At 46.2% G+C, this 26,250-nt stretch overlaps 2 protein-coding genes across 7 annotated transcripts; one reads left to right on the top strand and one right to left on the bottom strand.

Annotated features, from left to right (window-relative positions):
* Positions 1 to 83: 83 nt before the first annotated feature.
* Positions 84 to 26,035, top strand: trmt2b (tRNA methyltransferase 2B). 5 transcript variants are annotated; one of them, XR_015866335.1, is made up of 7 exons: positions 84 to 636; positions 1,681 to 2,004; positions 2,701 to 4,376; positions 9,962 to 10,151; positions 13,442 to 13,517; positions 14,127 to 14,288; positions 25,590 to 26,035. XR_015866335.1 is itself a non-coding variant. In XM_088420846.1 (3 exons), exons 1-3 carry the CDS (start codon positions 172 to 174, stop codon positions 3,301 to 3,303), a joined length of 1,392 nt encoding a protein of 463 aa, XP_088276972.1. In that variant the 5' UTR covers positions 84 to 171; the 3' UTR covers positions 3,304 to 4,685. The 5 variants fall into 5 exon arrangements, 2 of the variants coding, with proteins under 2 accessions (XP_088276972.1, XP_088276973.1); XR_015866334.1 differs by lacking the exon at positions 13,442 to 13,517; XR_015866336.1 differs by lacking the exons at positions 13,442 to 13,517; positions 14,127 to 14,288; positions 25,590 to 26,035 and adding an exon at positions 11,002 to 11,085.
* Positions 4,389 to 20,900, bottom strand: LOC148419765 (inactive phospholipase D5-like). Of its 2 annotated transcripts, none has more exons than XM_088420844.1 (10): positions 20,679 to 20,900; positions 11,961 to 12,097; positions 9,951 to 10,137; positions 8,504 to 8,612; positions 7,816 to 7,943; positions 7,356 to 7,553; positions 6,793 to 6,929; positions 6,536 to 6,701; positions 6,236 to 6,326; positions 4,389 to 5,779 (listed from the first exon to the last, which is right to left on the bottom strand). In XM_088420844.1, the coding sequence occupies exons 1-10, from the start codon at positions 20,841 to 20,843 to the stop codon at positions 5,367 to 5,369; spliced, it is 1,731 nt and encodes a 576-aa protein (XP_088276970.1). In that variant the 5' UTR covers positions 20,844 to 20,900; the 3' UTR covers positions 4,389 to 5,366. The 2 variants fall into 2 exon arrangements, with proteins under 2 accessions (XP_088276970.1, XP_088276971.1); XM_088420845.1 differs by lacking the exon at positions 20,679 to 20,900 and adding an exon at positions 17,428 to 17,722.
* Positions 26,036 to 26,250: the final 215 nt, after the last annotated feature.

The following is a 26,250-nucleotide window of genomic DNA, read 5'->3' on the forward strand; positions in this document are numbered from 1 at the left end:
GGAAATGGGCTTCACACCCGGTTATTCACAGCATCACTTACCATTGCCGGCCCCCCTCTTACGTCATCACTGTGCGACAGCTCCCGTTCAGCGCTTACATTAGCAGCCGAGAAGTTGTTGCCCCGCTGTGACGCACGTCAACATGAACTGCGTCATCTTTTGAGAGTTCAAATGGCTTACTGTAGGGCATTCGTTCTTAGTAGACGGGTTCTTGCGCGTCCTCGGTTCGAGAACCGTCGTTTTTTTTCTTCTCAAGACGCAACACGCCCACCCGTCAAGAGTAAGAGACGGAAGAAGCCCGCGTGGGCTTCGGATCAGTCCTGGGAGGACCGGCTGGCCTCCGTGGTCACCCCCCTGTGGAGGCTCACTTATGACGAGCAACTCCAAGTCAAGCAAAAACAGCAGGAGAAGATCCTGGAGCGGCTTTGCCCCGGAGGGAAGCTCGCGTTCCCGGTCCTGCCAATCCTGCCGTCCCCGGTTCGGGACGCTTACCGAAACAAGTCCACGTTCTCCGTCAACAGGGGAGTGGACGGCAACCCCAAGACGGTTGGCTTTTACGTGGGCAAGGGCAAGGACGGGAACATCGTGTGCGTCAACGGAGACCACCTGGTCAACATGCCGGACAAACACAAACAGGTCAGCCTTGAGAAACTGCAAAAACAGAGTCGAAGCCTCGACGCCACGCTGGTGCCATCTGGTGGTCAGCTAGCGTCATAGCAGCTACACGATTAGACACTTAAGTTTGGCTTTGTATTCCAACGTAACAGCGTTATCTACATGTCCGTCTAAAACTTGCCTGGCAACTGACAAGTAGACTCTTTTTTTCCTTCTTTTACTTTTCTCAGTGGTTCCTAACTTTTTTTTCCCAGTCATTTTGAAACAGTTGGCTCCCTTGAGCAAGTTGGAAATATCAACAAAAAATGAGTGGGGAATTTGCACAAAATGATTATCAACATAAAACATCCTCCTTTGGGATCTAATTAAAAAAACTTATAAAAAGCATTACCATAAATTTTGGAATATAAGACATCTTTTTCTCATGCTTTGAAAGCTGCCGCTTATAGTGCAATGCGGCATATTTGCATTTTTTTAAATAGCCACCAGGGGGCAGTCTTCTCCAGTAAAAAAAACAAGCGTGTTATTGTTGTGTTGGTGCATTATTCTAACAATTTAAGCGTGTCTGTATTATCCTGAATTTATTTCTATACATGCAAGGCATGTTAATGCCAAAAAATGTTTTCGATTTACTGTTTGGTTTTTGTTTTTGTGGTTTAAAAGACAGTGCGCTTTATAATTCAATATTTATGGTACCTCAATTTTACATAGTTTTCTGTCTGGCAATGACAGTTTGGTTCAAACCTTTCATATATGGGTGAGAATGGATGTACAGTATATGATCATGAAAACAAATAGCATCCTTATTATAAAATAACTTGTATGAAGTTACAGTGTGTTTCACTGAAATATTCTCATCATTTAATAATTATTGTATAAGGATTTTTGCCTTGAAGCTACTTTTAAACTATATTTGAAAATGTCAAGTACCCCTAGAGGGCCTTCACGAAATCCCATGCTAAGCGTAACCCTATTGGTCAGATGACTTTGAATTTCCCAGTAGTTTGTCTCTGTCTCAGCTGGAATCTGGAATGTCGGTGTCAAACGCGCCGTCTCTTGAAACAGGTGGCCAGGTGCTACCAGGACTTCGTGCGCCGCTCTCGCCTGGATCCTTGCCTCCTCTTCCACCAGGGGGGGCACTGGAGAGAGGTGACGGTGAGGACCAACTCGGCGGGACACACCATGGCCCTGGTTTATTTCCACCCGCAGAAGCTCACCCGGGAGGAGGTGGCGGCCCACAAGGAAGACTTGGCCCAGTTTTTCTCGGCGGGCGCCGGCTCGGCTTGCGAGCTGGACTCGCTTTACTTCCAGGAGAGCACCATGACCCGATGCACGCACCAGGAATCGCCCTACCAGCTCCTGTACGGCCGGACGCACCTTTATGAGCAGGTAATTCCACAATGCAATTTATGATAGAGTGATTATTTTATTTTTTTTTAAATTGTGAATAAACGACTTGTTGTTGGGCCTCTTAACACCCGGGCTACATTCACACAGCAGCCACAAGTGACAAAATTCAGATTTTTTTTTTTGCAACCTGTTTCTGATCTTTTAATGGCAGTTTGAACAACTCAGATTCGATGAATTTCAAGTGCAATCCAGGCCATTTGGGTATGTGGTCCTGAACCCGATCCATATCCGATCTTTTGTCACGTGACTTCGGTCTGAACGGCCAGCTAAACAATGAAACAAACAAACAAACAAAAAAAAAAACTTGCTTCAAGTTCCCGGGATAATAAACCTGCAAGAAATAAAAAAAAAAGCTCCAAGCTAGGCTCACCACTTATCATGTGGAGTTTTAATTCTTATTAGTACCCTATGATGTCAAATGAAAGAACCCGAAACTTCCAAGCAGTTTTTGTGTTAAGGCTCTTCCAAGTTAAGGAGCCAAAAGTTGTGGCAAATGGTCAAAATTGCACCCTCTAGTGGCAGAAAAATAATTCATTTGAAAAGAGAAATGGCAGTTAGTCGTATCACCGCAGGCTGGATCGGAGCGCCCGACCAAGCCGTTGGTTTTCCGCCCGTCGGTTAGCTAGCTTGAAAAAGTCCAGTCACGTGTTCCTGACCGCTTCCCGCGATTGGCAGATACTGGGCTTCGTCTTCCGCATCTCCCCGGACGCGTTCTTCCAGGTGAACCGGAGCGCGGCCGAGGTGCTGTACGACGCCGTTCGAGACTTGTGCTTCCCCGATTCTGAGGACGGGTCGGGGATCCTGCTGGACGTGTGCTGCGGGACGGGCGCCATGGGCATCACGGCGTCCCCCAGGGTACGCCGCCTCGTCGGCGTGGAGCTCCTAGAGCAGGCGGCGGAAGACGCCAGGCACAACGCGGCCCTCAATCGGCTGGACAATTGCCAATTCGTGGCGGGGAAAGCCGAGGCCGTCCTCCCCGGCCTGGTGTCCCGCTTGACTTCGGAGGACGGACGCCCGGCGGTGGTGGCCAACCCCGCCCGCGCGGGCCTCCATCACAGAGTGATACGGGCATTGCGTAACCAGCCGGCCGTCCGCCGTCTGGTCTACGTGTCCTGCAAGCCGGACGGGGAGGCCATGAGGAACTTTATGGAACTTTGCTGCGCCCCAGACCTAAAGAGGAAACTCGCAGGGGACGCTTTTTCCCCAAGCTTAGCCGTGCCCGTGGACATGTTCCCGCACACTGAGCACTGCGAACTGGTGATTGTCTTGGAGAGGTAGCCCGGGGGCTTTTCCCCGACGGTGACGGCGACCGTTCGAACCAAGACAACTCTTCCCTCTGGAGGACAGGACATTGAAACGTGTGTGATTTTTGCGGACGTTCCCACTGGAATATCTTGCTGCGGTAACAGCAAATGTACACCAGGTGACGCCATTTCAACATCTTTAGAGTGCTTCCCGCTCAAACCTCACAAATTCCAACCGGAAATGATTTCCGTAATCGTGTGCTTCTTTAATGTTGTGGTTCTCAAACAGGGGTACGAGTACCCCTTGGAGGACCTGGGGCACTTCACATCAAAAACATCAAAAAGCCAGATTTGGCTCAACATCTCCCCCAGGGGTTAATGTCGCACCTGGAACAGTGCATTTTCTTTTCTAATCAAGGGCAAATTGATTGCTAAAATGTGTTTGTGTGACTCTTTTGCAAATCCTTGTATGCCTTTGTTCAAATTTATTTGCATTGTCAGTGATGAAATTTGTCGAGGGGGGACATGGCTAAAAAAATAATCAAGGGAGGTAGATCATTGAAGAAAAGATAGAAAACCACTTGACACAGGACACCAAAACAAAAGTATTATTATTTTTTTTTTTTTATTAACGGTAAAAATGCAGCAATCAATTGTGTTATCCAGCGCAGGGGTCCCCAACCTTTTTATAGTCAAAGCTTGAGATTTTCATCGCGGACCGGTGCGCTCTGCTCTCAACTGGAGCCGCGCCGTCTTTCCTCACTACAAAATGCAATATCAACAGCAACCAGAGGCGGCGCCAAAAAACAAAGATCGAGCCAAAGAGAGCGCAAATGAACGAACCGAAGGCTAAACTAAATCGGTTCCAAAACATCTTTTCAGGTGCGACCTGGTACCAGTCGATCCACGGACCGGCGGTTGGGGACCCCTGAATTCCTGCGCATGCGTGCATGAAACTAAAGAGGCGTTTGTCTTGTGCTTTAAAGGTACAGTTTGCTGTTTTGTGACCGTAAAGGCGGTTTGTGGACAGTGCACAAGTGAAGGCAAGCCAGGCAGGCGGGCGGGCACCGGCCATCATGCTCAAATAAAACGTTTCAGCAAAAAAAGGTAGGCCGAAAATTCACATTCGCAGCTTCAAAAGCTGCAAAATACATTCACTCCAAATGCAGGATTTATTTCTTGATATCTTCTAACAAACTGTGACTTTAGGTTGTGTGTAAAGAGTTCATCCAAGACAAATCCTTGCATAATGTGGAAGTACATAAGTACAAGTACGTATAGGTATAAAAATTGATATTTGCTTATTTTCAGTGAAATGAGCTTATCAAAATATATTTAGGATACACATTCAACGGATACATGGTTATGATATCAATTTATCAGGAATAAATAAAGATAGCGGTCTTACTTGTGCAATTGTTGTAAATGCTTTGAGTATGTAAAGGTACATTTTAGTATTAGGATTATTTTTGGCCAAAATTAGGCAGATTTTTTTTCTTTCAAATATTTGGCTTAAGGATTGTCTGTAAATGTTTTTTACTAAAAAACAAAGAAGTACTAAAGTTAGTACTTTGGTACAGAGTAATTACTTTCGTACATAAAGTAATTGATGGCCTTTGTACCCATTTAGCTGAAGTAATCGATTGGAACTCGATTATAATTCATTCAGAATCAAAGTTAATTGGTTAGTACCGCTAGATATTTATTGATTGCTTCAGTACTTAATTAGCAATCGCCCAGCCCTATTTGGTGCGGGTAAGTGTTTTTAAAAAAATTACAAATCTGTCATTGTTTATTGTGCGTCAGAACCGCTAGTGGTATCGGTGAACACCCCGGTGTCGGGTGCTGTTATCGGTCCGGAAAAAAAAAGTTTGTATGGAACGGCACGATTGAAAGCTCCCCCGATTTGGCGTCATCAATGAGTTGATTGCCGGAGTACCCGGACAGAAACCACGTCCGAGGACATGCTACTTGCACGCGAGAGAGACCGTAGCCCGCTAAGGACACGAGAGGAGCGTTGATGTCCAACCCGCGTTCGTCCGCGCGTCTCGTAGCTGGACTGGCCCGCAAGGCGGCCACTTGGGTTGCGCGGAAACGCTACAGGGGTTGACTGAAGACGTCCCCGCCGGGGGGCGAACGCCCGTTTCCCTCCGCCGGCCCCTCCCGCTCAGTCCTTTTCGTTTGCGCCGCCGACTCCTGAAGACGGCCGTCTCGCGGCCCCTCCCGGGCGGCCGTCGCCCCGTCCTCGTCGGGACGGTCCCCGGCGGGCCCCCCGCTCAGCTGCGCGTCTTTGGCCGGCGCCGCCCCGTTCATCTGCCGCTTGCTGCACACGGGGATCTTGTTGGCCTGAAGGGAGCGGGCGTGGCCGGAAAACCAGTCCCTCTCAAAGGCGGCCCGGAGCTGCTCCACCACCGTGGCGTTCTTCCGGTCCTCGGCGGCCTCGGGCTGGCTGATGACCAGGCCGACGCCCGCGTTGCAGGTGAACTCGTCGCCCACCCAGTCCAGGTTACCTGTCGGGTCACAAAACCAGCATTTTCCTTCACGTGACAAAAGAACTTCAGTCAGCGGCGAGGGGAGAGCCCCCTACTGGAACGCAAACTGCCATTTCAAGTGCATCCATTTGTCTGAAATAAAAACGCGCTTCTGCCATCTACTGCAGTGGATGCGCAATTACACGGCCGCAGTACGGCAGGAAAGAAATTTGTGAGCGCCACTGCCATCTAGTGTTGGATGTACGACAACAACAAAAAAGTGACCCTGCACCAAAGCGATTTAGTAATTCTAATTAATTTACTTTAGTTGGAAAAGAAAGACTATATTGTTTAAATAAAACAGAAGGACATTAGATATACTGACTATATACTATGTCAAAGAATTTCTTAACTTAATCTGATATGTTAGTGTGAAAAAACCTGATTTGATTTTTTTCGCCTAGAAAAGAAAAGGGACGTGGTCCAAGCCCGTACCTAAATAAACGGCTCTGTCTGTCACCATGAACCTGTTGTGGTTGATCCCTCGCAGACTGCCATCCCGCTGCACTCTGGGATTGAAGAACTTCTGCATACACACACACAGATCCAAGGTGTTTTCTGTCAGCGCATTTCCTAGCACCTAACCCATACCCTAACCTCAAGCAAGATCCAATTGAAAGCCATACTGTAAAAGCAAGATTTAACCCCCTAGCTGGTGGGCGCCACCAAAACGTTCCCCCCCCCCAAGTGGAAGAGGTCCCCGCAAAGACGGTAAAAGTCAGCAATTCAACTCACAGCTTCGAGCGAGCAGTTGGCCTGCTCCATGCACAGACTCCTCAGAGACCAGACAAAGTTGAACGTGAGCGGATGCGTGTTTTCCCAGCAGCTTATCAGCAGACGCACGCGCACCCTCCTCAGGATCAGAGCCTCCCGCAGAAAGCCGTCGATACGAGACCAGTACCTTGGACCGCACGCGCGCAGGGTTTATATGGAGCGGGGGGTCTCCACTGGGACAGGGAGTAACGGGGAGTAGTCGGCGTCAATGCTCTGACCTGTAAACGCTGGTATTGAGCAGGGGCAAGTAGTCTGTGACGGAGATGTACACAAAACGCCGGGCGTCCTTGATGACCCACCAAATGGCTTCCAGGTCCCCGCTTCGGTCTTTGGGGATGAAAGCGTCCGGGGAGGTCTGCGAACGCGACAAACAACTCGGTCACGCGGTAAATCTCCCGAGCCGTCCGCGGAATAAGGCTGCGATAAGTCGGACCCTCTTCCGCATTGAGCCCGATCCGGCTCCACAGCTTTGTGCTCACCCCTCTAGCGTGTGCTGCGTAATTAAGGAGATATCGTGCGGTCTTCCGGCAATTACTATTAGCGTCAACGATAAAAGAAGCGGACAAAGGTTCCAGAGACCCCGTTGCAATTGGTGACCCGGATTCAAACTCAGTTTGCTGCGACTTCTGCTGGAAGCAGCTGTGCTCTCATCTTCTATCTCACTATTAGCGTGGAGAGCATTCAAGATGTCAATAAATAAATGGGTAAGGGTTCCCGAGAAACTCCTACGGACGTCTATAGCCGTCAGTGGCGGCCAAGGGGCTCGTGAGCTCGGCCTTACAGAAACGTAGGCCCGGGCCTTGCTGCTGTTCAAGGTGAGCTCCAGAGGCGCGTCCTTGTTGAAGAGCGCGAAGAGACGTTTGGACCAGAAGGAGGGGATAAAGTCCTTGTACTGAAGTCCCCAGTAGACGTTGAACACCCTGTGGAGGTCCAGAGCCAGACAGCTGCAGTTGTACACCAAAACACCCAGCTCCTTCCTCTGGTGAGCACAGTCACACACCGGATCAAAGTTACGTGCTGAAGCCGTTCTTCTCAAATGGGGAACCCCCAAATTGGGAGTCGCCGCCAAATTATTTGCAATACTGCGCTCCCTCCTTTTTCATGGTTAATCCGGACCGGAAAACCCCCGAGACGTGTGAAATCTGCAAAGTAGGGTTTGACCCCCCCCTCCCCCGCCCCCCATTAGTACGACATGCATTAATCAAACACGTTGAGAAGGTGCGAAGAGTGTATTAGATAACTGTGGCCAGCGATCTCCAGTCCATGGCGCCGCTGCCGATGTACAGGTGTCTCCTGTCCACCACCCAGAAGGACGAGTGCAGCCGACCTTTCGTCAGCGCCGTTGTGTTCACATAGTGCACCTCGGCGCCTGCAAGCACACACGCCCCGAGTCAGAGGATAACCCCGCCCGCCCTCCGCAAGATGAAAGCGCGCCCTTTGCTGCCTGACGATATGCTGACTACCGTATTTTCCGCACTGTAAGGCGCCAAAAAGCCTGGAATTTTCTCAAAAGCTGACATTGCGCCTTATGATTCCATGCGCCTTATACGGCGCATAAAACACGTGCATTTCGACATTCCCTTTAGCGCAGCTCCATCCAGTGAATGCATGACGCTACTGTGGCTTCTATTCTATGCGTCTTATAACGCGGTGGAAAACGGTTTTAAAATAGGCCGTTCATTGAACAATCCGATGCGCCTTTTAGTGCGGACAATACGGTAATTGACCATCCTAGAAGAGTCGAACTTCTTTTAAATAGAATGTTTAAAGGCTATATATAAAAAGTATGATCCCGGTTCAAAGCCATTTTACTCTACCCTTAAAACAGAATGGGTCTCTCCACTAACAACCCATGCCAAACTTGCCTACTGCCCAACACGGAAAGCTTGACTTGCGGTGGAGATGCACCGCGAGAACCTGAGTGCTGACCATGTCTGGCGAGTGTCTTGAGCTCCGCCGAGTCCACCATCCCGCTTGAGACCTTGAGCTGGATTTTCTTGGACTTGAGCGCCAGCAGCTTGGACAGCAGAAGTCTTCCCTGTCAGGCCCACACATACACACGACAGTGGTTCTCAAATGGGGGTACATGAAGAAACTTGAGTGAGATGTTAACAGAGTTTCTGCAGGTATCAGCAAATCGAATTTGTGACATGACAGGAGAAGCTAAATGTTTCTTTTTAGATCAAGAGCAGATGAATTGGAACATGAAGAAACTCATTGCTCTATCGTGTTATTGGGACACTTTTCCACGACCGTTTATTCTTTTATGTTAGTAAATCTAGTACCAAACGTCGTTGGTGACATTTTTCCAGCAGACGAGCCAGAAATTAAAAAAGAAAGTATTGACACATGTAGTGACAAGCAGGAAAGCACACGAATTTTCCCATCTAGTTAGGTAGGTACTTGGCTGAAAAAAAACAAACAAAATCACGGTGTACAAATGACTTTGAACACACCCCACAACTCAAAAGGATCCCATCTTTCCATCCATTCAATTGTTGTAATTTTGACCACTTTGAGCTCAATGGAGAGAAAATGCTTCAAATTTATGAGCTTGTTGTTGTGTAACCCGCTGAATGCGCAGCATTTTCAGCAATTTTGCAAGCTTAACAGTTAGTTAATGCAGCTCATCAATCAGAAAACGCTCGCTGATCTTTACAAACATACAGAGAACACACACACTCTCGCGCACTCGCGCACACACACACTGGCCTAGCTGTGTTTCTACAGGCCATTAGCTTTTGTTGCAGCGAGGCCTCCGAGGAGGAGCCATTAGCTTCTAATGAACAGCCTTTAGATGTTATTAGTCCTGATTCTGATATACTGCACTCTACGTGAGTGAGTGTGTGTGTGTGTGTGTGTGTGTGTGTGTGTCAGAACCTCTCAGGCCAAGTAAGTCAGATCGCAACGCAGAAATGAGTAGCAGGTTTAACGTAGCCAAAACAACACAACGCAAAACAAGAGCTAGGACAGCCTCTTTTCCTGAAAAAATTTTCATTTGGAATTTTCCTAATTATAAGCACTAAAACTCGAAATCTGAAGGGCCCGTCTCACAGACAGGAGACGAGACGACGACCCGGTAACAGCTCGGGTCAGGAGATGTCTGTTGGAGACTCGATCGATTTTTGGGTAGACTTTTCAAAGTCTCCAGCAAGTCTCTGAGACTTCTTTGAGACCTGCGTGAGACCAGATTGAGAAAATGCCGCTAAAATGTCTCCGCCATTTTATGTTGACATCTCTGGGTTGTGACAGTACAAAGATTGAGTTATAATGATGGTTTGTCGCTGCGTGACATGAATTTGAAATCGGACCAAAAAAGCCCCAAATGAGTTTTATCAGTTGTGAAGATTTTTTTTTGTTTTGATGGGACGTCTACCTGTCTTGCAGCAGGCTGGAAGCTGGACTCGTACTCGGAGGAGTTGAGGAGCCAGAGCGGGGAAACGATCTCCACCACGCGGACGGCCCGATCCAGGAGGCCCAAAAGTCCCGCCGAGAGCGGGAGGTGGGACGCGCCGCCGTCGGAGAAGGACACGTCTTCCGGAATGTTCTCCACCACCGCGACTCTGTGGGCCAAATGGTGAGGATGTCATTTTTCCTAAGGGGTCCGCGATAAGAACCGATCGCGTGCCGGCTCGCGGACACCGCCCACAAGAATCCGACTCGCCGCGGTATTATCTTGAGTCAATAAGGAACATCGAGGCGCGGTCACTGGCAACCGCCAGGAAACATTCGAAGACATCATCGTATATTATTGCGCGCGCGTAGCTTTTAATTGAAAGCTAATGCGCTGGCATCAGCAGTAGATGCCATTACAACATGTCAGCAAGAAGTGAGAAACAAGGTGCAGTGCAAAACAACAGCGCCGCTAACTTGATGCTGCTACATTAGCTGCACACACCAATAAATAACGCGTGCATTTAAACCGTCGGGGGCTGTGGTAAAATGATGACGCAGTACACCTGCAGCCAGTTTAGCGCCCGCAGGGGAATGGGAATCATGTGATCAAAGACAATACCGCAGTTGTTGGTATTTTTTCATTGATGTTTTTTTTTTTTTTATTTGTGCTCCTGATAACCTGCAAATGCAAGGATTTTTTTTTTCATCCAGAATTTCGTAGTCCAACCGTTCGAGGGTTGAAGAGCCAATCCGTTTGTTTTGTCATTTTCAGCTGTTTTATTGTCAGCTTCGGCTGTTCGACATTTGTGAGAAACTATACGGCATTCTTTATCAGCTCATGCATGAGGAGAACGGAGGAGGAGTGCACTCGGTACAATTTTACCGCGCGCTAAAGCAGCCTCTCTGAACCCTCTCTTTTGATTTGATTCATTATTGTCTAATGACATGAAGGTTCCCGCCCTACAAAGAAAAAAAACCCGGAACCCGGTGTCCTTGTGTGTGTGTGTAAAGGCAAAGCTTTCTGTGTCCAGATGCGTGTGTTGCGAATGGATTTGCGTTAGACGTGGAATGGCAGCAGCCTGTGGCAGACCCCCTGTGGAGGCCCGTCTAATCATGATTCGTCATTGACCGTACACGAGAACGAGCGCGCCCGGCGGGGGGCCGCTTCGCTGACCGAAGGGCACATTGGCCCTCCGTCCGCTTGGTTTCCTGCCGCGGCGCCCGCCGACCCTCGCCGGCTTGGAAATTGCCGGCGGAAGCCAAGCGCCTTCGCGTTTTGGGATGCGGCCAAAGGTCGGACGGCGTTCGCGCCTCGTGACGGCCGCTCGGCGAGATCGGCTCGACTCGGCATATCCGTCGCGAGCCTCGGGCCAAAAAAGGAGCGCTTTGGCCAACCAGCCGCGCCTGGCACCGGCAACGAAAAAAAAAAAAAAAAAAACTACGATTTTACAACGTCAAGAAACGATAATAGCAAAAGAAAAAGAGCTCATCAAAGCGGTCTTTATACGACATTGTATTTTTCAAACCGTAAGTACAAATATTTAACATCATTTTTTTACCGACGTACTGCCCACCTTTGGCATATGGTAGATCCAAGTAAAAAATCCGCGATGACGGATCGGAGTCGCAGCTCTAGTAAGGCTCCGCGCGGCTCATTAAAAAAGGTGTCAGGCCGCCACTTCACCTATCGCCCGGCCCGCTTCCGAGTCGCCAACGACGTGGCGCCTCGCGTACCTCTCCAAGTTAGGACAAATTGCTTTGACGCCAAGCTGTTTGAGCCACCCGTCTCCGCTTGAGGACACCAGAAAGTTGAGCACAAATCATGCAAAGGGCAACGCGTAGAATCAAGTACCGTATTTTGCGCACTATAAGTCACGCCTATAAAACTTGGAATTTTTTCGAAAGCTGACCGTGCGCTTTAAAAAAAAAAAATGCCAGTCTTCATTTCCTGGGGGGACAAAACAAAGGAAATAAGCTCATGTATTGGCACCCGCAGTCCCGGCTACAGTTGTCCTCGGTGATGCCGTCCTCGTCCTCGCCCCAAACGTCCACGGCCGAGAAGATGAGCGCCACCAGCACGGCGAAGCAGCACAGCAGGGCGAAAACCACGATGCACTTCTGCTGAGACTACAAAATAGAAAACCTCGATTAAAAACTCATTATTATTGAACATGTAATAATCAGTAATAATTAAGTAATGATGAATGAAATTATTAATTCAACAAAAATTAAGAAGTAAAAATAGAATTCTGTATAATAATACAGTCAAGGTTCAAATAGTGATGGCAAAATGAAGCTTCATCAAACACCTGTGTTATTGCTTTACTCCACCAGATGGTGCTCTTGGTTTGGAAAAAAAATATACATATATATATATATATATATATATATATATATATATATATATATAATATGATAATTAAATGATATTAAGGATGGGATTGAATGTCTTTAAAAAAAATGTGAAAGTACGTCGTTGGCACTGAATGAGTTAAAATGTGGCAGTTCCAGCCCCTCATTTACTTAAAGCGCCGCGGCGAGCTGCTGTGGCTCAAATGTCGTCAGGCTGTCTTTTAGCGGCTTTCTACGCCGTGGCTTCTTATTGGGTGTCTCCCACGGGGCCCCGATCCATTTCGCCAGCAGTAAATGGAGCGTCCCAAACGGCCCCCGAGACACGCCTGAAGGCACGTTTGCTTTGGCCCATCCGCCCCTCCCGCTACTCCCCACACCACGCGTCTGCGCCCGCGTCCGACGTGGGAATGTGCAACATTTTACCGTCCGTTTTTTAAGATCAAAGAATTGGTGAAAATGCCGCACAAGAATGTTTTGTGTCATATTGGACTTTGACATGTTTTCATCATCTGGGTAAAATTTCAGCTCCCAAGTGTTACCTTTCAATGCTTTCTCTTTGATGTGAAATGCCTTTGATGTAAAGTTGAAGAGATTGGAGAAAATATCGCACAAGAATTAAACCCTTGTGCATTATTTGGATTATTTTTGGGTCTTCCACATCATTCTTCAGTATTTTAGCCCGCCCTCGTTGTGGTGGTGCCATGTTGAACTTTGACTGGTTCTCTCAATCTGGGTGAAATTTCACCCACCTAGTGTCTTCTTTCAATGCTTTCCTTTTGAAATGAAATTCCTTTTATGGGATTTCCACATCATTCTGGCATTATTTTAGCCAAGGAATGGCCCGGTCCCCGTTGTGTGGTTGTGTCATGTTGTATTTTGACATGTTGTCACCATCTGGGTGAAATCTCAGCTTCCTAGAAGCTTTGATATAAAGATCGAAGGATTGGACAAAAAAGCGCTGTGTTTGGACTATTTTGGGGTTTTCCACATCGTCCTGGCAGTATTTTTGCCAAGGGGTGGCACGCTCCTGCTCGTGTCACATTGAACATGTTGTCAACATCTGGGTGAAATTTCAGCTCCCTACCGTCACTGCTTTAATATGGAATGCCTTGTTCAAAGGATCGGACGCCGTACTGCGCAGGGGTTCAAGAAGAAATGGCCGCGTGCAGACACGCAGGAAAAGCCAATCCCCGAGGTAGGTATTGAGTGACGGGAAAACGTCGCAAAAGGCTGTCAAGCGTGCAATTTGCTGAGCCGGCATCTTTGCGCTTGTGTGCGCGCGCGCGCGTGTGCACGCCGGCAATCCGGTTCACATCCCATGCATTTCCTTCAGCAAGCGTTCCACTGGCATTTGCCGTCCGCGTTTTCCGAGAGCGCCTTGTCAAAATTGATCAATCAATGCACGACTAAATGACGATCAATTCGGTGGACGGTTATTTTCATGATTGAGTCATCGTTTTGGGAAATTGTTCTCAACTCCAAATTGTCCAAATGCTTCCATTTCATCCTCACGGTTTTGATCATTTTGATTTGTTTGGATTCCTTCCATTTCATCCTCACGATTCTGATCATTTTGATTCTTTTTTTTTCAAGTATTAGGATAAGGGATGGCTTTAAAAATGGCCTGCGCTGTTAATTGAGTGTTTTTCACATTTGTGATGGCGTTTTAAAAGAATAACAACTCTGTGGGCTCTGCAGCGCCCCCCGCCGCTCCGGCGCGCGCGGACTTGATGCGGCGTTTGCGCGAGGGGGCAACCTGTTTGTTGCGATGCTTAAAAGTGTCATTTACGATTTCAATTTGCAGCCCTGCCGCTTGCGGGACAGTCCGTTTGGCGGCCGGGGGAAATTGATGTGGACGGCGCTGACGGATGCAAGCAAACGCACACGCACACGCACACGCAGAGCCGTCACCGCATCAGCTCCAATTCCGGCCGGAGACGAGCGAGCTACAAATCAGCACAAAGCGGTAAGGCCTTTCCTTTCCCCGCCATTGCTTTCCACACGGCTGTTTCCCTTTGATATTTCCTTCTTCCCACAATTCTGGTGCTTTTTTTTTTCCTGTTGGAAGCTCCGCCCCTCACACATAGTCAGGCAAATTCACAAATGCTGAAGCTTCAAATTCAACTGCTTTTTTTTTTTCAAATCTCTCTCTCCCTCCTTTCTCTCTCTCTTTCCCTTTCTCCTTCTTTCTCCCTCTCTCAATTTCTCCCTCCTCTCGCTATTTCTCTCGCCCTTTCTCTCCATCCCTCTCCGTTTGTCTCTCTCGCCCTCTGTCTTGTTTTTCTCTCTCCATCTCTCCCTCTGTTTCTCTCTTCCTCTCTCTCTGTCACTCCCTCTCTCTCAGTCTCTCTCTCCCTCTCTCCCCACCTGTCTCTCTGGCTCACTTTTCCTCTTTACCTCTCCCTCGCTGTCTCTCCTCCTTTTTCCTCCTCTCTCTCTCTCTTTTACTCTTTCCGTGTCTTTCCTCCCTCTTTCTCCATCCGTCTCTCCCTCTCTCTCTCTCTCTCTCTCTCTCTGTCTGTTTGTCTTCTTTCAACACGGCCAGTTACTTCCCTAAACACTCATGTTAGGCACGCTGGCGGCCTCAACTCGCACGCGTGACAGTTTTGGGCCGTTGACACACAGGTCACATGCACATTGCATTTATTAGCAAATGACAACAACCTCACAAAGAAATCGGAATGGAGCAGTAAGCCCCGCAGTGCCAACATGTCCTGAAATAACCTTCTCCATCGTACTAACCGATATCGGCGGGAACGATACGTGCTCGACCATGAAATTATAGAAGAGAGAACATGGAGTGATACTAGTCCAACAAACGAGCGCAGGAGCGGAGAGCGTCGCCATCGATTACTTGTCCACGCGAAGGCCGCCTGCCTTCGTTGAACGTGTGGAGCTTTCTATTCTTAATGTTCTGTTTTTTGCCCGCGTGCAGCATCAATCGAAAAAAAAATGCTCCTCGAGGTGACAGCAAATGTTTGAATGATGAATCCCATCAGCCGTGATGTGAAAGAAAAGTGCAATATGGCAAAACGAGGTACATGTTGAGCTTCAAACCCAGAATTCCAAAAGTGTGAGGCGCATGTGTTAAACACTTCTCCGCCGTGTCACCTGATGTGCAACATAAATATGCAAGTTCACTTTTTTACGAGGTTGACTATATAACATTTTAGTTTCTTCCCTGAAGTCATTTGTGACCCCAAATGTGTGTGTACTTGTGTGTGTGTGTGTGCGCGCGCAATCGCATCTAAAAATATGTCAGGACAAGCAATTTCCTCCAGCCTTCTAGTTGTCTATATTTTTGATTTGTGAGCCAACTACTCCATGGCGGCAGTAGAGCAGTTTCCTCGGCAGTCACACGAGAAGCGATCAAACTATCACTTCATATTGTAATTACCAGTTTGAAAAGCAACACATTATTATTATTTACGTTATTTTATTATTGCTTTTCAAGTACATTTAATACATAATTCACATAATTCAGCAGGCACCTTGACCTAATCACAGGGGGGAACAGTATGGGGTGGGTGGGTCGCTAAGAAGCTAGCAGTGATTGCATGGACTGATAGTGTCTGGACTCCCACTTACATCCCCGGCTATCAGAAACCGATGTTCGCTTGCCGCCATAATGTATCCCCTAACCTTTCAGGGCAGCAAGCGGTTTTGTAACTAGGGCCGGCCCTAACGAAGAAACGAGGGGTGGACGGGATGTGTATACAGAACAGTAGGGGATCTGGAAAGGTGCGCATCCTCAAGAGTAAAAGCCCTTTGTCTTCCGTCGTGTTTAAGCTAGCTGAATCTGACAGGAGGCGGTCGGCCTCGGCCCTTGGGCCCCCGCTTTGCGCGCCGCTGATTTGATTTTTCCGTAAGTTGCTGAAAATGATGTCGGCCTTTGCCCAGTTGTGCTCCTGGACGTAAACAAACCCGCGGTACATTTTGATCTTGAATATGTCTTTTGATGTATTTTTCGCATGGTGCAGTCGTCTGGTTGCCATGGACACTGTTTCAGGTGTTCCAGCCGCCGCTCACTTCATTGTGCCATCTCCCGTGTTTGCGCGTGTCCACGACTGAGCGTTATCAAGGGTGTGTGTGTGAACGGAATTACAAAAGGATCTTTCCCACCTCTCTCATCGCCATGGCTAGAACGGCTCTCCCGGCAGACGGATTTTGACGGACGCTCACGCTTCTTCGTGTCAAACCAATCGCGAGGAAAACTTAACTTGCTTTCAACGTACAAAGTGCTTTTATATATGCAAAAAAGAACCCCCCCCCCAAAAAAAACACACCAACCTAAATTACTCACACACACTTGCAAAAAAAACTTGCACAAAAACAAAACAAAACAAAAAACAAACTCTCACAACCACCAACACTCTCACACTTTGAAAAAGGAAAAAAAAACACACCCGCCGAAAAAACTCCTTGACACTCACTAGAAAAAAATGTCTTAGTGTCTCCCTGCCCGCCCCCTCTCTCCTCAAAAACTTATGTCACCAAAAAATCCTCTCGCACATCAAAAAAACCCAACTCTGACAAAAAAATGCACTGTTCCTGTCACAGCATTCGCAAAACATCCCAATCCATGCAATATGTTAGCCTCCTCATCTTTATTTTTTTTGCATGCTTTTCCTTCAATATCACGCATCAAAAACATCTTAAAAGCCTGAGGGGTCAAAATTTCCCCCAGGAGTTAGAATTAGAACCAATTTGAGATCTCATGCACCCCTAAAGTAGTTCTTATCGACTAGTTTTCAATTATGTATCTCCGGTGAAATATTTTTCCAGCTGAGTACTCCCTCAAACCAAATTGCCTCACTCATAACCAACCATTTTGCGCAGGATTCCGTATAACGCAATCCAGCCACAATTTGCTTCATGTTCCATTCCATTTGTTCTCAACTTGAAAAGAAGACTCCACTGTTCTTGTCACGGCATTAAAAAACATCACATCAAATGCGCTGTTGCCTGCAGAAAGCCTGACGAAATCTCACACACCTTTAAAGTGACTTCATGTACCCCTCGTGGGGGTGCATGTACCCCCGTTTTGAGAACCGCCGCATTCAAGAAGCGCTCATGTTCGAGTCAGTTTAGTTGGAAAATCTCACCTTCATGATGCATCCTTCGCTTGTAGCTGATGAAAGGAAGTCTGTCTGTCTGTCTGTCTGTCTGTCTGTCTATCTATCTATCTATCTATCTATCTATCTATCTATCTATCTATCTATCTATCTATCTATCTATCTGTCTGTCTGTCTGTCTGTCTGTCTGTCTGTCTGCCTGTCTATCTGTATATCTTTCTGTCTGTCTGTCTTTCTGTCTGTCCGCATGGCATCACTTTCTTCATTTGTTCTTGCCTTGCGCTTCTTCTGGCGTGTGTGCGCATGGTGTGTTGGTCCAGCTCTTTCTAAGTCTCCCGCTTCCTCCTCCCATCCTTCCTCCGCCCCTCCCTCCCTGTCTCGCTCCCCACCTCGGCGTAATAGAAAGCTCACATTTCTCTGGCTTCTCCCTCATGGACGGTGAAAGTAGGAGGGAATTGGAGAATAAATAGACGGTCCGGCTCTTGCTTCCCTCTTGTCTCCTCTTATTGTATCCTTATGCTGTGTGTGTGTGTGTTTGCTTGTGTGATGCTGACTTGCCCTGCCCTCACACACACTCACACGTAGGCTACATTTGCTCACAAGTGCAGGTGCAACATCAGAAAGGTTTGCCTGATGGAGCCTATTGTTTTTGCACTTTTTTTTTTAAGGGTGTCAGCAAATATTCAAAGGCACACACTCGAAGATCTCCGGTTTCCTTCCGCTCGCTCTTCAAGATGCTGCACGCTGCCGTGTGGTCTTTGAGATTCTTTTTCATGCGTCCACATTCAATTGCAGTGCAGATGCAGAGTCATGCTTTGATAGCCTTGCACCTTAGGGGGCGCTCTTTTGTGAAAAGAAGATTGAAGGATTTGAATTCATTTCCTCTCGTAAAAATACAAATACAGCTTTTAGTTTGTGGAAAAAATGCAATAAAGCCTCGAATATAATCTTTTTTTCTCTAATATTTAGTACATTTGAATATGTAAAGTATCTTCGAACCGCTTATTTCTTGTTTCAAGAGAAGGGCGAATTTTAATGTTCAGTTTTCTTTTAGCTTTTTGTTGCTTTCTTTTGCTGATTAAAGATGGAGCATCAAACAAGCTTTGGCTGTTGAGGCGTTGTCCGAATACTTTTCACTAAACAGACACAAAGATCCAGATGTAGTCCCCTGAAAAATATATTCATAAAAATGAAACTGATTTGCAGTGTGTGAGTGAAAGAAAACATCGCAACCAAGCAACCCTCAGAAAATGCAGACTTAACATTTGGCAATGGCTCCCTCTAGTGGACGTCTTTCATAGTGCACGTTTGAAGCTTAGCAGCCTGTTTAATATAAATAATATAAATGTGTGTATATGTGTATAGCCAGCTTTCATTCCAAAACAAAGTGTTTCATTACAATTTCACTAGTGATGTCACTCGCATTTTTTCAGATACACAAGGTTGATTTTTCTTATTATTTTCGATCCAAGCAAATTTCGCAAGGCCAAATCCCACTGAGGCTCCGCCGCGCATTTCAAGCCGAGCGTCCTGTGTAATCTACTAAGAAAGCCGCAGACAATGGCAATAAACCGCCAAGTAATGGAGAATCCATACGGATATTGTTACCCACGATCCATTTGGCTGCTCTGAGCACACATGACACCTGCGTACATCTCTCAGCTAATTGCATGTCTTTCCTGTGTGTGTGTGTGTGTGTGTGTGTGTGTGTGTGTGTGTGTGCGCACGGCCTTAGCAAGCATTTTGCTAATAAGACTTGCCCGGGGATCCACGGGTGCCAAAGCAACATTGCGTGGGAATCGGCAGGCGGCAGCGCCCGAGAAAGCTCGTCGGTCACGTCAAGTTTGCGGATGCGCCCCGGCTCCCTTCCAACATCAAAAATTTAGTACGCAACCTCCGTTTCACATCTATTCTCTAGCTGCAGGCGCTGGGTGGCACTTTGCGATTATTTAGCCGCAATCACCGATCCTCAGTGGAACTAAAGCCTCCTGTTCTCTTGCTTGTTGAAAGCGAGGCGAGAAAAAAGGTGTAGCGTGCTAAGAATCAATGCATAATGCCGTCCATGAGCTAATAAATACAATCAGTGCCCTTTATGCAGCAAGTATTTGGACACATATGGTGGAGCAACACACGCAGACTGATAATACAAAACATAGTGATAGTTATATACCGAGATAAATTGATTATTACTGTAAATTGCTTTTTTCCTGACGCTTTGAACCTTGTGGCTTATAGTCCAGTGGGGCTTGTCTGTAGTTTTTTTTTATACTGGCCACCAGGGGGCAATCTCCCAGGAAACAAAGCGAAACAGAAAAAGATGCTGTCAGTGTTTTGATATTGAGCTTGAACTGCTATTTTAGTCGCCACCAGGGGACACTCTCCACTAGGAACCACAAACAGGAATGTTACTGTTGTGTTGGTACAGTCTTTTAACGGTCCAAGTGTGTCAGTGTTATGTTGAAAATATGTCAGTGCTGCTGTTCTTTCTTGACCTGTAGGCATGTTCAGTCAGGCATGATCTTACTGTAACCATGCTGTTTGAAAAAAAAAAGAAACGTTTTAAATAAAAGCAAATACTTAAAAAAAATAATAAAATTGAAAAACAGATACTGCATTTTCTGCACTATAATGCGCACCTAAAAGCATTCAATTTTTTCAAAAGCTGACTGCGCCCTATAATCTGATGCGGTTTATACAGTGCATGAACCTGGGGTTTTTATTTTTTTAATATGAATTTATGTAAATTTATTTCAACAATTACTTCTGCATTTCAGTTATAAATGTATTTTTTACAATCACAATTTTTTCAGCAGCCTGTTTGAAATTTCGATATGCTTTAATTTTGAAGCAGCCCTTATGGGGACAAGGGCAAAAACCGCCAGATAGTTAGTTATGAAACCACCAATAAGTTTCATATTTAATTGAATCATAATTTCATTCTTTTATATTTTTTAAACTTTCAATATTCATCTTGGCATTTTCTATTAATAAAGTTTGACAGAATTAGCTAATTGTTTTGCCGACACTTTCTTTAGACACAAGCCCGGCCGCTATCGTAGCTTCTATTCTACGCGCCCTATAATACTGAAAGTAGTTCAAAGCGATATCTCCTTGAATCCCCCAACTTTTTGAATAGGACTGGAGTATCCCGATGCCTATGCTGGTTATATCAAGTTTCTTGGCCTACATCCAACGCCAGCTCCAAGCTAAAATAGCCAAATTCAAATATCAACAGAAGTGTTTCCCCTAGTGTGCGATGAACTCCATTTTCCCACACTTACGTGTTCCAATTTGTCTCTCCTGCGGAGCCAAACGCTGGCCGAGTAGTCCTGCTGTTGCACGGCCGAAATGACGCTACTGGCCGGGATGCCGGCGGCCGGAATCCCCAACCCCAATCCCCTCAGGTCCTGGCTGACCGCCGGCCCCCTGGGACCCCGGAGGTCCATGCTCGGAGACGCCCCCCCCCCCCGAGCTCACGGGAGAGTCCTGACGTCGGGGGTGCAGTCGGCGTGGCGACTCCTTTGGCTTCCTCTGCGCATGGTGCACGAGAAAAGAAGAAGAAAAATGGGGGGGGGGGGGGGGGGGGGGGGGGTCCTTCCAGGCAAGGGCTAATTCCAATTTGGATGCGGACACTGGGCAGAGCTGGACTTTGTTCAGCTGAGCATAACGTCAGGCGCTGTGATGAAGTTCCACTGAGGCATCCCTCATGTGAAGATGGGGAGGTGGGTGTGGTCCACGGGGAGGGAGGCAGAGAAAGAGAGAGAGGCACAGAGAGAAAGAGAGAGAGGGAGACAGCGTGTGAGAGAGGGAGAACGACAGAGCAAGCAATAGGGCGAGAGGGGCGCAAGAGAGAGAAAAGAAAGAGAGGGAGGGCAAGAGAGACGGATTGAGAGACTGAGAGAGAGAAAGCAAGGGATGGGGGAGAGAGAAAAAGAGAGGGAGAGAGAGGGCACGCAATAGGGAGAGAGATAAATGTGGGAGAGCGAGAGAGAAATGAAAGAGAGAGAGCAAGTAGCGAGAGACGGACAGCTTGACAGAGAGAGCAAGGGATAGAGACAGGAGAAAGAGAGGAAGATAAAGAAAAAAGTGTGCATGCACGTCTGCATCCCCCTGTTGTAGTTATTTAAAAAAAAATCATAATTCTAATTTCAGGAGTACAGTGGTTAGATTTGATGCTTTCTTGAAAGGAAATATTTCAGGAATGATTGACTTTTTAGTATTGAAAAATACATGTATTTATTTGAAGCGGCTTAGTGTACTGTACATGAGTCAATGTCATCATAAGCTCATTTTTACGTTAAGCCTAAAATGACCGGCATTAAAATCTTCCTCAATGGAAAAATACAATAATAGGACCAAAATACAATTGCTTTCAAATGATAGTCCTCGCACACTTCTCCAAATGAGTGAAATGATCATCGTTACATTTCTAATGCCATAATAGTTTGTCAAATATATCGTTGTACTTCAATGACTCCTTTCCCAAGTATTTCTGCAGCAAACCCGGGAGTGTCCCGCTTTCCGCTAAGACGTGTTTTCTCAAGGAACAAGCAAACAAAAAGCCAAAACGAAAGACACTAACGGATATGATAAGTTCATCTACTGTAGTAACGGTTGATGTTGTGGCTCCTTTTTTGCGCTCATTTCCTGCCTTCCAATGAGTATGCGACGCCCGTTTCTTGTCTTTTGCCACTCAGCAAAGTGGTGCAGCCAAGCCGCAGTAACTTCTTCACCTGAGCTCGGCCTCGCGTTACGCCAAGAGCAGAAGCGGCCCGGCGGAAAAAGACGCCTCGTCCATCATTATCCCGCGCTCCCGTCCTGTAAATCACAACTCCGCACCGGAGTCCCACTTCAACGGCCAAATTTCAGATGCCGCCGCGCTCGGAGGTTCCTGCCGGCCTTTTGGCAGTTAAAGGGGGGGTGACGTGTTGCGCTAATCTATTTCTTTTCGTTGTTTATCGCCACCGCCAGTTCAACTGTCAAAATCTCCATAAAAAGAGAACGAAAATCCAAGCGCGTAGGCCTTCAGTCAGCTCAATGCTCACATGAAATAGCATCAGTAGCAGATTGAACACAGGCGGTGCAGCAACACATGTTGATAGGCAATATAATGAATAACAGTACTCTAATAGCCTCTCTCTCTCTCTCTCTCTCTCTCTCTCTCTCTCTCTCTCTCTGTATATATATATATATATATATATATATATATATATATATATATATATATATATATATATATATACATACACACACACATACACATACATAGCCAACATATTGTTATTTGATGGGGTTTTTACGGATGAATGTCATCTCATTCATTTCAAAGGGGATAAATCAAGCTCTTATCTCAAGGCACCACAGTATATCATTTAAAAACCCGTCAGAATTTACACTTATCAAACATATTGACCTGGGAGTGACAAAAGTAGCAGAAATGTCTGCTGGATGGGCTATTTTTCAATTTTCAACCCTCCCCACAAAAAAATCAATTTTCTGAGCAATGCACTTGTAATAAATATTGAGTGCGTAGTTATGGTGTTGTTTTCATTTTACGCTTCAGTGTGCAAGCCGTCGACATTTTGGGCGTAACAAAGAATGAAATGAAGCAAGAGGCTCCGGTCAGCAAGTCTTTCAGTGGCAAGCGCTACTACGCCGGCGCTCAGTAAGCTTCAAATGCAGAGGAGCGCCGGCCACCGGTGTCATCACACACACGACAACAAAATAAATAAATAAAGTAGTCACTGGCGGACAACAAGAGGAGAATTCTTGTGGCTAACAAGGAAAGAATTCAACGGCGTTCTTCGCCTGCAGGCAACGATTCAAATCAATCAATCAATCAATCAATTGGCAGCAGGTAATCAGAAGGAAAATCCATTTGAATTGCCGTCACCCGTCGGCAAAACAATCAAAAGCAACCACGCTCTGCCGATGACGACAAACAGCTGAGATTCTCATTGATTACGCAATATCCACATTTGCCCCATATGAAGACGCTTTGCGCGTCTGCGTAAATTCCACTCACGTGTTCTTGTGAGGATTCTGACTTTAAAGAGAATAAAGTTGGAATTTTGACTCAATCCTCAGAATTCTCCCCAGTCAGAAATCTGAGATGAAACACTTCAGAATTCGTTGATTTATTGAATTGACTTTTGAGAATTCCGACTTTAAAGTGGCGCTTTCCCGAGATTTCCCCGCACAAGGACTTTGTGATGGTCTGCCGGCCGGCGCCACACGCTTGATTAACTCCAGCGGCAATAAAAAATGACGGCGGTGAAGCTTTTCATCTGCTAGATGCGCCGCACGGAAGCATTTCGATATTGCTGCTTCCACCTGGAATGGGCCTCAGCCGCCATTTGGCGGCGCTCCGCTGGCTGAATAGACGGCGCCGAATTGAAAAGGATTTTGTAAATTGGCTCCCTAATTTGTGACTCAGCATTGTTTGGATGGAAAATGAATTATATTGATTGAATTATTGATCCCGAGGAAGCCGCGCAGTCCTCCAAATGGAACAGGCCTGGCATATGTTGGCTTTTTTATTTTTTTTGGGAGGTACATATGATGGAAAATGTAGCCAGGCAAACACATACCTCTTCGAAAAATGGATTCTTTGAAAATCCAGGGCCGTAGCTAGAATTGCATTTCCACCGCAAGGATGTCACTCTTTCAAGTAACCAATGGGTGCGAAACAATTTGCACGCGTTCTCTGATTGGCTCTTGGTCGGGAAATGCAAGGTAGAAGTTTTTCAATTCAAAAATTAAAGGCGTTTAATTAAAGGCGGTAACTCTTTATAAACTTTATTCTTAGAATTCAAAAAGTCAGAAGTCGAAAACATTCAAATGAAAGTTCTTACTTAACTCATTCAATGCCGGGGATGTATTTTCATGTTTTTTAAGAGTCCGGACGTTCAATCCCAGATACCTAAGTATCAATTTCATGCTTAAATGTCTGGGATTTAATCAATTTAATACTTCAGCATGTGGGATTTAATGTCCGGAGTCTTAAAAAAAAAACGTGAAAATGCGTCTCTGGCATTGAATGAGTTTTAAAAAGAGAATACTGAGAATAAAAATGGAACATTGAACATTTTGCAAAGGAGTGTCCCAAACACAATGTAGTCAAAAGTTGCTTTACGTTCCAATAAATGTGCTCTTAATTTGACAAGAAAACCGTCCTCTTCCTGACACAACACTAAAAACGCTAATTAGGGGGAGCCCCGTTCAAATCGAACGCACTCCCTAAATGCCTTCGCGTACCCCCAGGTGCACTCGTACCGCCGCTATAAAACATCAAATGAGATGGAATCTCGATACGCTGAACAACAGCGAGAAATGAGAGACATCTTACCTCCATGCCTCTCGATTCTTCTCAGCGTTTAGTAAAAAGAAGCGAGCGTCCTCGCAGTCCGCCACAGCTTTTTGATAACCTTCAATCAGGAAGGTTAATGGACATTCCGTCCCGCCTGACGAGGATTAAAGACTTAAGTGCCGCGGACGGAATCATTACTGCAAACTCAACTTGCGCAACGGGAGAGCCTTGATTGGTCATTTCATCAGCCCTGATCACGGCTGATGTCGTTTGCACTCGATAACAAGTAGAAAAATGTGTTTTTAAACATATTAGATATACGTGATAAACCATTTAGTTATCAAATTCGTTTTTTTTTTTTATGTTATTTCATTGTTGTTATTTAATTATTAAGTATTCACCTTTTACAAGCTAAAAATGGACAATTAAGTGGACAATCCTCATCGGTACCTTATTCACAAGCTATGCAATTTGATTTTCAATCGGTATTCTTTTTTTTCATCTGATTATTTTCCACAGGGATTTATTTTAATTAGTAAAACCTTGAAATAAAAATTTGTTTGGTTCATTTCTTCCATTGAAAAGTTTTGGGATTGCAATAATCAAGAATGGATGACGAAAACAGATCTTATTTTTGGGCCATAAAAGCCAACTCTAATGCCTTTACAGAATCATCTCGCGGGCCGGATTAAACCCATTTGCGGACAGAAGCGGCTGTCTGCTTGAGACCCCGGCCTAAAAAGTGGGGTCTGCCAAAGCCCTACCCCAACAAAATATCTTGGAGAATGCCTTGACGCACAGAATGCTTTGCCACGCGTGTACTAATCATACACACACAAGGACAAGTACGCCGATTTTCGGACACGTTCTTTTTTCTTTCCAGGGTGGGATCTTCCCCGACTTCAAAAAGTTTGAGATCCCCTGGCCCAGTGGGTGTTCGGCTCCAAAATTTTGAAGCAAGTCCATCTGGCCGCGGCTTCCCGAGCCTCCCTATTTTCACGACTCCTCATTTCGGCTCTGACCAAACTGACACCAGTGTGTTTCCAACTACTGAACTCTGATGTTTTTGCTCACTTCTTGAGACTTTGATGAATGGACGTGTCAGAGACAGTGTGATGCTTCTGCACCATTGTTCTCACTCGCTTTCCTCGCTGCCAGCTTCTCATTATCTACGCTCACTCATGCAGAGAGAGCCTCAGAGCTTGCACAGGAGGAGCAACTTAATTAGACGTCCTGCCTCCCGGTGCACTTTTGCTCACGGAAAATGAGGATCATTCTTAAAGGAGACAATTATACAAATGTTTTTTCACCATTAAAAAACGCTTCACATGCAGATTGGTGTGCAAGTGACATGCTTTCTTCAGAATATTCCTCTGTCACTGTGTGCGTCCCAAAAAATTCAATGCAGCTCTGCTTACCCTTTGGCTTAACAGCGGGGCTAGCAAAAGTGTACAGCGGTCAGCATGCAGATGTAAAGGATTTGAGAAGTTTGTTTTTTTTTTTCTTAGTAGAGCGATCATCAAATATTCTATATTCAGAATTAC

Source organism: Hippichthys cyanospilos, chromosome 8 (assembly GCF_059441005.1).
Source record: "Hippichthys cyanospilos isolate Australia breed blue-spotted pipefish chromosome 8, RoL_Hcya_1.0, whole genome shotgun sequence".
Lineage (NCBI taxonomy): Eukaryota > Metazoa > Chordata > Actinopteri > Syngnathiformes > Syngnathidae > Hippichthys > Hippichthys cyanospilos.